Source organism: Cyclospora cayetanensis, unplaced genomic scaffold (genome assembly GCF_002999335.1).
Source record: "Cyclospora cayetanensis isolate NF1_C8 unplaced genomic scaffold, CcayRef3 CcayRef3_contig_108, whole genome shotgun sequence".
Classification (NCBI taxonomy): Eukaryota; Apicomplexa; class Conoidasida; order Eucoccidiorida; family Eimeriidae; genus Cyclospora; species Cyclospora cayetanensis.
In genome coordinates this window covers 21,877-31,556 of record NW_020312046.1, presented here as the reverse complement: position 1 = coordinate 31,556, position 9,680 = coordinate 21,877, and the positions used below count along the sequence as shown (strand labels likewise).

At 53.2% G+C, this 9,680-nt stretch overlaps 2 protein-coding genes across 2 annotated transcripts; both read right to left on the bottom strand.

Moving 5' to 3' along the window:
- Positions 1-227: 227 nt before the first annotated feature.
- LOC34619656 (endoribonuclease YSH1) lies at positions 228-4,571 on the bottom strand. Its single transcript, XM_026334041.1, has 4 exons — positions 3,510-4,571; positions 704-2,344; positions 545-604; positions 228-320 (listed from the first exon to the last, which is right to left on the bottom strand). Exons 1-4 carry the CDS (start codon positions 4,569-4,571, stop codon positions 228-230), a joined length of 2,856 nt encoding a protein of 951 aa, XP_026189826.1.
- A 1,970-nt stretch (positions 4,572-6,541) lies between these two features.
- On the bottom strand, positions 6,542-9,537 carry LOC34619655 (THP3 homolog C2A9.11c). The gene is made up of 5 exons (XM_026334191.1): positions 9,424-9,537; positions 8,086-8,385; positions 7,587-7,659; positions 7,047-7,233; positions 6,542-6,776 (listed from the first exon to the last, which is right to left on the bottom strand). The coding sequence occupies exons 1-5, from the start codon at positions 9,535-9,537 to the stop codon at positions 6,542-6,544; spliced, it is 909 nt and encodes a 302-aa protein (XP_026189976.1).
- Between the last annotated feature and the right edge of the window lie 143 nt (positions 9,538-9,680).

Below are 9,680 nucleotides of genomic sequence, written 5' to 3'. Positions count from 1 at the left end.
TGAGCAGAGCAGACTCTCGAGGGTAGGCGGAAGCAGCGCGAACAGGGGCCCTGACGATGGCGTCTGCGAGCACCACCCCCCTCCTCAGGCGTCTCTGCAGGCGGTACACGCCTTTAAGTTCCTTAATTTCAACCGCATTGCAGCAGCGGCAGTAGCAGCAGCAGAAGAAAGCCAAAGAGCAACTTGTCAGCTCTGAGCAAGGACGCGCGGAGGCTCGATGCGCTTCCTCAGTAGGGGAAATCCAGCGGGAGGAAGGCCTTCTCTACACGAGATACCATACTTCGGACGCGTTCTTGCACGGAGGCGTCAGTGCAGTGTACCTGCGAGAGAAATTCAAAAGCATCAGGAGGCCTTTTAATGCACATGCCTCTTCAGGTACTCAACAGGACAGCCCTAGTAGTGTTTGCGAACACGACATTAGCAGCCACACGCAAGTGAAGAGGCTTGCTGCTGCCAGGCAAGCGGCAGAGGCAGCGCCACTAAAGGCAGCAGCAGCAACAAGAAGAAGACAACTCCCCTCGACATGAGCAGCAGCAGCTCTGACCTGGCGTTCAAAGAAGTCAACACACACATGCACGCTGCAACCCCCCGTGGCTTGAGGTGGCTTCAGGGGGGTTGTCTCTCGCGCCTCTCCCTTAACGGCAGTTTCTTTGCAGGTTACTGCTACGCCTGCTGCTGCTGCATCTTCTTCCTCTGGTTTGGCAGTTGCAGCTTGAGGAGGATCTGCTGTGGCCGTTGGATTCGCTGCTGTGGCTGTTTGTTCAGCAGCTGTGTAGAAGGTGAGGCACAGGCCCTCCACGGCGCCGTCCGCAGCCAAAACTTCGGCTAGTGGAACCTCCTCATAGGCATCAGGCCCTGTTGCTCCGTTTTCTGCTGCCTCTGGCAAGCCTTCTGCTTGGGAGGGGGTGCTGGTGCTGCGCGGCGGCTGTCTGCGTTTTCGGCAGAGGAGGACCTCCCCGAAATGCTCCTCGAGGTGCTGCTGAATGACTTGCAGAAGAAGGAGCTCCGTCTGGTCCGTGGAGTCTTCGCCGTCTTGCGCAATCTTGCAGCCGTGAGTGCCTCCTGTAGGCGAGTCGTTGAGAGCCTCTCTTGTTGCAGAGGGATTCCGCAGAGTTGGACGAAGGAGATCGCATGCCAGAAACAACAGGGAGTCTGCTACCAAGTCCGCTGTAGGGCTTGAATTCCAGCAAACTTCGATCCACCTCCTGCTCGGAGGAGCCGCCTTCGCGTTTGCAAGGCTAGCAGCAGCAAGGGGTTCCCCCTCCGCCTCCGGAGCTTGCAGCGAAGAGACACTCCGCGAGGCTCCTTCCTGCGCTACGCGCTGGACGCTGACGCAGTCTGCAACTAGGAAGGCGCAACACTGCTCGTCGCTGCAGCAGACGGGGGATGTCTCGGCCCTCTCTGCTTCCCTGTCGCTGCTGCCTGCGGCACCCGTGTTGCTGAGGCACATACACTCCAAAGGTTGCACCGCGTCGAAGATATCGGCTGCTGCATCCGCAAGAACCTGCAAGGGGAGAGGAAAGGGGAGCCGAATTTGCTGCTGCAGGGAAGCGCATGCAACGCCTGTGAGCGCTTCCATTTCTGCTGCAGCCACGAGAAGCGGCTGCCTTCCTGGTTGCATCATCAGCAAGGCGTCAAAGTCCTCCTTTTCATCCTTATCCTCTGCCTCCTGTTGCTCCCTTTCCTTCTCTTTCTCCACGCATCCTGGGGGGAAGGCAACTGCCTTCGCGTTCACCTTCCCCTCTGGGCCCGCCTCCTCCTCCTGCGAGTTGTCGGAACTGCCTTGGATCTGCGATTTTTGCTTGCGTTTCATGAGCTGCTGCAAACCTTCGGCTGCGCTGCCTATGGCGATTGCGCATCTGTTGGGCTGGAAACGCAAAGCTACCGACTGGAGGATCTCGGGGGTGAACACCGACAGCGCGGGGTTCTCTTGCAGCAGCTTTTCTTGCAGACGCTTCATCTCCGTCCTCTCTCCGTGGACGAGAACAACGTTTGGCACTCGCAGCCGCTCAATGAAGTCTCGCGTTTGATTGTAGTCTGAGTGAGCCGAGAAGGAGATGACTTCCACCTGGCAACGCCGACGGAACTGCCGATCCGGCAGCTGGAGGACCTCTTGCTCCCTCCGAACGTCGTCTGCTAGCGTGCCTCGCACAGTGTAACCCGTCAAGACAATCAGATTCCTCGCAGAACCCCCCCACGCTTCGAAGGCGTCGCGAGAAGGTCCAGACTGAAGCATTCCGGGAGCCGCCAGCAGCACGCACGGGGTAACCCCATGAATGTGTGCTGCAATGTCGTCCAAAGAACGAACAATGTGAACATGCCGCAAGTCGAAGGGCTTTTCTCCCTAAATACACACAGCACGGCAACGGATGCAGCACTCGAAAGAGGCGGCGCGTGTAATTCGAGAGAAAGAAAGAAGAGAGAAAGTGAGAGAGAAAGTGAGAGAGAAAGAAGAGAGAGAGAGAAAGAAGAGAGAGAGAGAGAGAGAAAGAAGAGAGTGAGAGAGAAAGAAGAGAGAGAAAGAGACAAATAACAAGCTCCCCTTAAAGGACTTTGTTGGCAAAAAACGCATGCACACAGCAGGAGGGGAGAAGGTGGGGTGGTAGAGAAAAAAAAGTTCCCCCAGCCTCCTCAAATAGAGTCACTACCCCCAAAACGAGTGACTATGAGAAGCAACATAGGACACAGTCAGCTCTGCTACATCCTTCTTTCGTCCTCTGCCGCCCAGACGAAACACTCGCGGATGCTCTGATCTGCACAATACATGCCACTAAGCTGACCACACTAAGCACCTCAGGCGCTCTAGGGGCACGATACAAATATATACATATATATATATTTATTTATTTATACAACGCAAGTATTTATAATGGAGCGTCCGTATATATATATATACATATGTATATGGATGATAAAGCACATGTATGGATAATAGAGCACCTGTGTAGATATCTGTGTAGGCGAAAACCCACACACGCAGCCAACACGCAAATCAAATCTCATCCATGAGCCTTCCTTCACATGCAAACTAGAATAAGAACTCTTATATCAAAATTCGATGGCCAAGCGTTCACAAGCTGCCCGACAAAGAAGCCGTGGCACTGCGAATACGCCAGTCGCATTTCCATACATTATGCGTATGCATTTAGCCAAAACATTTATTTATATATATACAACACCCACCGAATACGGCAATCGACGTGCATGTAGAGAATAGAAACATACATACCACATGTACAGGCGCGAACCCTTCAGGGCAGTGGCTCTCTTTCTCTCTCTCTCTTTTCTGTATTTCTCTATCTCTCTCTCTTTTCTGTATTTCTCTATCTCTCTCTTTACTCTATTTCTCTATCTCTCTCTCATTCTCTCTCTGTTTCTCTCTCGGTTGCGTCTTTCTGTAATGAGAAAGTGAAGGGAGCGTGAGGCGTGTGCAGCGTTGTTTTGACACTATGTACGTGTACACATATATATATATATACATATAGCAGTCCTCCTATGCCTGCAATTACCTGTAGAGCCCTTTGCCTGAGTTCGTCGCCGCACAGATCGACGAATGCCTCGAAGACGGCCATGCTCTTCGCACTGAGGGGCGAGACAAAGAAGATAGGGACGCGTTGCAGCGCCGGGTGGCTACGCCAGTGATCATCGAGGATGAGCAGCAGCTCCTGCGCTCGTCCAAGAGCAAAAACTGGCAGCAAAACTTTGCCCCCCCGGGAAACTGCGTCTGAAATCGCGCGTAGAAGACGACGCTCCCGCAAGGGTCTAGCCTCGTGCACGCGAACCCCGTAGGTGCTCTCGCTGATGAGAACGTGAATGTCTGTATCTGGAATTTCCGCGATAGGCACATGTCTGTCTTGCTCTCTGCTGAAATCTCCCGTGTATAGCATGCGAACTCCGCCGATTTCGACCACAAACATGCACGCCCCAACAACATGGCCAGCGCCGTAGCAGGCGATCTTGGCGGGACCGACGGTTACCTGCTGTCTGAATTCGAGAGTTTCCACGACTTGCAGCGTATAGGCAATGTCATCCTCCGTGAAAAGGGAGAGCTCCCCGCCTTCTCCCTCCGAGAAACGACCCATACGCGCGTAGTCTTGCCACAGCAAGCGGCAGATGAGGCGTGTTGGCTGTGTCATGAAGACGCGACCTCTGAAGGCTGTCTTCGTCAGGAGGTAGGGGAGAGCTCCGCAGTGGTCTAAGTGGAAGTGAGTAATCAGACAAACGTCGACTTTGTGCATCTCCTCGCCATCGAAGAGAGGCAAGGCCCCTATGCCGCTATGCGCAGGGTGGATGCCGCAATCAAACATAATCTTGAACCCTCTGTACGACACCACTACACACGAACGCCCCACCTCGCAGCCTGCCCCCAAAGGCAGCACATGAACGCAGTCGTCCTCCTCCGACTCCGAAGCCTCCGCAAATGTGCTGCTGCAGACTCGACGTTTCCCCCCAGGCAACGCCACAGGGGGGATGCCAGGGGCAAGGGAGCACGTTTTCTCAACACGCAAGGATCCCGATAATGCAGAAGAACCCCCTGCACCAGCAGGCCCTCCCCAAATCTGAAGCGGCATCCTTGCGAACGTAATGCGCCAATGGGTGGAAGAGAGAGAGAGAGAAAGAGAGAAGAGAAAGAGAGAGAGAGAGAAAGAGAGAGAGAGAAAGAGAGAGAGTGTGTGTGTTTGAGAGGTATGTATTCAGAACAAAGGGGTGCACAAGCTCAGAATTACGAGACTGAGGAGGGTGGCTGTGGTCGCAGGGAGAGGCAGTGCTGCAGAGTCGAGTTCCCAGGCTGCTGCGTCGGTCTGCCACTGGTTGCAACGCTGCCTTTCGCTACCCTGAAGGGAGTTCGCTGGGGAAGGCGGCTGCGAGAGCTTCTCGCAGAAGTTAGTGCAGCGAGAGGCAGCGTGAAGGGGGAGGGCAGAGCGCTGTGCTCATTCTGTTTCTTTGGACCCTTGTACTGATCCCAAGCTCTGTGGAGGCGAGGAACTGTCAGAAGGGAGCCACATGCGCAGACAAGCAGGGCAACCGACCGAAGGCAGAGCAGCATACCTGCTGCGCGCTGCCAGAGATACGCCGCTCTCAGAGGAAAAGCGGCGGAAACTGTGCTGACTACCCAGAGGGAAGGGGAGGACAAAGTCAGCAATAAGGCGGTAAGATGTACAAAGAGCTTGCGATTGGGCGCCGCCGCAGGGGAACGGAAGAAGAACAGTCCCATGAACACACACGGGGCCCTCCCCCCAGTACACAATAGGGCCTGCTGCTCTTTTGCGCTAATTATTTGACTTTAATCTTGTTCTTAGAATTAAGACAGCGTTTTCCCAGCTCTTTGCAGCCAGCAAAGGCGTGCTTCCTTCGCCACGCATGCCCTTCCGTGCGTTGGACGGAAGCGCCACGAGCTGTATGTACACTTCGCGATGACTCAGCAGACATAGTAGCCTAGCGGAAAGCACCTGTCCTGTTCTGCCTGCGCTCTCCCTGCGGACGCGTAAGAGCTCTCGGGGAGTGTCTGCTTTCTTCGCATTCGTTCTCCCCGTATAATGCGCCGCACGAATACACAGATCCCGCGCTGCGTTTTCCTCCCTTCGCACGCCCTCATGCCCACCTTCTCCCCTTTGTTCCAGCCTGTATAGCATAACTCGCTGGCACAGAGGCTGGCGCTGTCTCCCTCGGGAGCCGGCCTCCGAGAAGCCCGACCGCTACAGAGATCGATGGACGGGCATGAAGAGCAAAGTGGGAACCCTTTACCGTAATAGTGCACCTCGTTAACCCTCACCGACACCCCAAGCCACAGGTCCCTCCTGCCCTTCCTCTTTCTTGCCCCCCCGCTTGGCTCCTCACAACCGACACAAACTCCCCAAGTTCTCCCTGTTTGCCTGCATGCACGATCTCTCCGTTGCATCGCTATTTGGTCATATATATATATATATGCGCAAATGAGAAACGCGGAAAAGGTCTTCAAAGGAACGGACAGGCGGTAGGCAGAGCCGAAAGAGCGGTTCTTTTAAGGCCGTGACATGTCGCTGCCGCCTCCCCCTACACTTTAGGAAGAGGCTTCACTAGTTGCATGCGCCTTGAGACTACCTTCCGCAAGATCCGCGGTGCTTTGCAGGCGTTAAAAGCCAGAAGCAGCACAGACTCTAAGAAACATGCAGCAGTCTACTAAGACCAATCGGCATATTAGCGCCCCTCCAGGACCGACTCCTGCTACTGGGTGCTGTCTTTAGAGGACTAAAATCTTGCGATGCAAAGCAGAGACTCCTGCTGCATCCCCCTTAGGTTTAGCTACGAAGCAGCCGCCTATCTAAGCTACACATCGGGCTGCCTACTGCACTTGCGCCCCCCAAAAGCCCTTCTTAAAAGATCCGGTCACAACTCGACCGGGTACGGAGTGCCAACCGAGTCCACGCTATAGCAACTGTCTCGTGAACACGCGCTGTAAAAGCAGCTCGCTCTTTAGAGCTTTCCAAATAACCGCGGACTGTCGCCCCAGCTGCTAGCTAAGCAGCAGCGGCCAGCGGCGCGGTAGCTGTGGCGGCATTTGCTATCCCATGGCATGCACTTTCTTCTTTAGGAGAGGCGAAGCCTCGAAGTTGGGGAGCGATGCCTTGCAGTCCAAGACGAGCGCACCGAGCCTCTCTGCTGCAGATTGCTGCTGGTGGCGTGAGTGTCGAGGTTGAAAAACTGCCTTCTGTTCCTCTAAAAAATCGAGGCAGTCACGTGCGGAGGGAAACATCAACGTGCGTTGGAGAGAAGCCACTGTCGCTGTGGGGGATACTCTGTACGCAGAAGCGGAAAAACAGCCACCGAGGCTCTAAAAGGCGGAAGTTCTTGCCTTTCGAGGCCGTCCTTCCTCCTTGGGGGGAGCCTCTCCAGCATCGGAAGGCGAATAGCAACTCAGATGCACAGATAATCGCTTAGAAACACGAAAGGGGGGTCGCCGGCGGTTGCAGAGGGAGAGACAGAGGACGCATACACACACACAGAGAGAGAGAGAGAGAACGGGGAGACAAAAAGCCATGTGTGTTAGGGGTACAAAGGCCCCTCACCTGCAGAGTGCAACAAGTGCCTGCATCTGCACTTTAGGTCTGAACAGCTCGCACAGGTCTTCGACGCAGAAAGGAGCTTCGCCTAACATCCTAAAGAAGCGTCGCCAGTTCCCATGCAGTAAACTTGCCCCCAACAGGCGGCACTGCTGCACCTGTGGTGATTGCCGTTCTTGGACAGCCATCTCTCCTGTGCAGCACACGGGAGGGCAGCGAGCATGCATGCGATGAAGCGGCTTTCTCATTTCTTCGCTCCGAAAATAAGGCCGGCAGCGAGAAGCAGCAAGGGGTATAGACGCTTGCGGCGTATGGCGGGGAGTTTACACAGGCATGCAGAATCAGGAAAGGGGATGAGCCAGCATAAAAACGGGAACCGAATGAGGGCGCTAGAAAGAGGAGAGACACACTAAAAACAGAGCGAATGCACACGCTAGCGACAGTTGAAGGTGGGGAATATTTAGGAGAGAAGGAGCAGGCATCCAGCTTCTGTATGCCTGTCTCTCTCTCTCTCCCCTTCCTTCTCTCTCTTTCGCAAAGACGCACTATAGAGCCTGAGGAGGTCGAGACGCATGCCTTGCAGGGCCATATACACGAGGCGGTAGCAGAGGAACTCAAGCTGTACAGCCGACACACACACACACACACACACATATCCACACACGCTGCCCGTTGAGCCCGTTCGCTGCTGCAGCCAGCCCCATTACATAAAGGCGCCTCTTCCATGCACCTCCAGTGCTGGTATTTAGCGTCAGCAGCAGACGCTAATAATCTGAGCAACAGAAACTAGATGAAACGCCATCTAAAAAGCCTTGGCCGTTGCATGCACAGTTCCTGGACGCTTTGGATACTCACGGCTGCTAAAGTGCCCCCCACGTGATCTATTTGAACCCACACGCACTTATCACCACGCAGAGGGGACATGCATAATATATATATATATATATCCAACACATATTTGGGAATTTATATCTATGCATTTATACGCGCCTTGCCCCTCTGCCAAGCAGCCCAGCGAAGCCTTCCTTCCCAGCGCAGCACTAACCCTCTGAGGATCGTCAAGGGGCACTCTCAAGCACACGTAGAGGTGGCGAAGTTGTGCTTGACATTGATTAAACTGTCCAAGATCTCTATGGCGCAGAGCAAGGCGCGCGTTCTGCTCGTAAACTTCGCGAGTAAAGGAGTTGCAGATGTGCTGCACTGTCAGATCCTGCCGCAGACTCCGAAACTGCTCGTCCAGGTATACCCAGCCCTTGCTGCAGCTCCCCCCAGACTTGTCTTCTCCAGCTGCTGCAACGTCTAACAAAAATGCCAGCGTTTTGTGCAGCACGTGCTCTGGGCGAACCTATCAAAGAGCCAGAGAAGCATGTACACATACATACATATATATACATACACATACTTAGACATACATACATATACTTAGACATACATATATATACATACACACATGGATACACACACATACATACACACACATATATACATACATACATACGTACATATACACACATACATACACATACATGCATACATATATACACACAGCAGCAGTAGCAGCAGCTACACCCAAAGACTCGCGAAATCGCCTTTACACAGGCCCTCCCGAAGAATACCGACAACCAGCACCCCAAAGGGCACATACATACACATAGACATATACAAATACACATAGATATATATACAGATATACACTTATACATAGACACACATATATATACATATACGTGGACAGACATACAGGTACACTGCACTGTACAGACAGTACATACTTCATCCACGCCTACAAAACTGTGAGGCAACATATTCCTCAACAGAGTCTGCACGCAAAGCAGCTCATGAAAGCAACGCGAGGCACACACACTTGAACACACATACACACTCACGCACATACACACACATCCACACTTACACACAAACACAAACACACATAAACACACTTACACACAAACATAAACACACTTACACACATTTACACACACATACACTTACACGCATACACACATTTACACACAAACACACTTACACACACTTGCACACTCACACACATACACACTTACGCACATACACACGCATACACACACATGCACACTTACGCACATACACCAACACACACACACACACACTTACACACATACACACATACACATTTACGCACATACACACACTTACACACCCTTACACCCATACAAATGCGGCATCCGCGTGACAGAGTATCGTCCTACGGCCAAACGCCCAAGGATGGGGGAAGGGAACAGCCTGCTGGGGAAGGTTTGTTTGAGAATCGCAACTAGAACAAAGCATCCACCCCCTCAAGGGCTTATACACACAAAAGTTGGATACGGAGATGCAGCTTGAATCCTATAACGACGTGCATGCATACAGTCGCAGGGTCTGGAGCGTTGGTGAGTCTTAAGTACGGCTTCTCGATGGCAAGGTTGCGACCAACAATCCGTTCAGTGCTCTTTGCCAACTCCAACTTCTCCTCCCAACTCATAGGAGTAAATGAGGAGGGGCTTCCTGCCGCCGATGCTTGCAAGTGTTGGTGCTGCTCCTGTTGCTGCGACGCAGCAGCAGTTGCACAACCCTAACGAGGATTTACCCTCTCAAGACACGCGTTTCCAGCCGCAGCGCCCTTTG

Coding starts and splice junctions, on each gene's coding strand:
- LOC34619656 (XM_026334041.1), bottom strand. CDS start 4,571: ATGCCGCTTCAGATTTGGGGAGGGCCTGCTGGTGCAGGGGGTTCTTCT. Junction 605..703: donor ATCCTCCTCAAGCTGCAACT/GCCAAACCAGAG, acceptor ACCCCCCTGAAG/CCACCTCAAGCCACGGGGGG. Junction 321..544: donor TTGACTTCTTTGAACGCCAG/GTCAGAGCTGCT, acceptor TTTCTCTCGCAG/GTACACTGCACTGACGCCTC.
- LOC34619655 (XM_026334191.1), bottom strand. CDS start 9,537: ATGAGTTGGGAGGAGAAGTTGGAGTTGGCAAAGAGCACTGAACGGATT. Junction 8,386..9,423: donor ACGCTCCAGACCCTGCGACT/GTATGCATGCAC, acceptor GCTCTTTGATAG/GTTCGCCCAGAGCACGTGCT. Junction 7,660..8,085: donor CCCTTGACGATCCTCAGAGG/GTTAGTGCTGCG, acceptor TCGGCTGTACAG/CTTGAGTTCCTCTGCTACCG.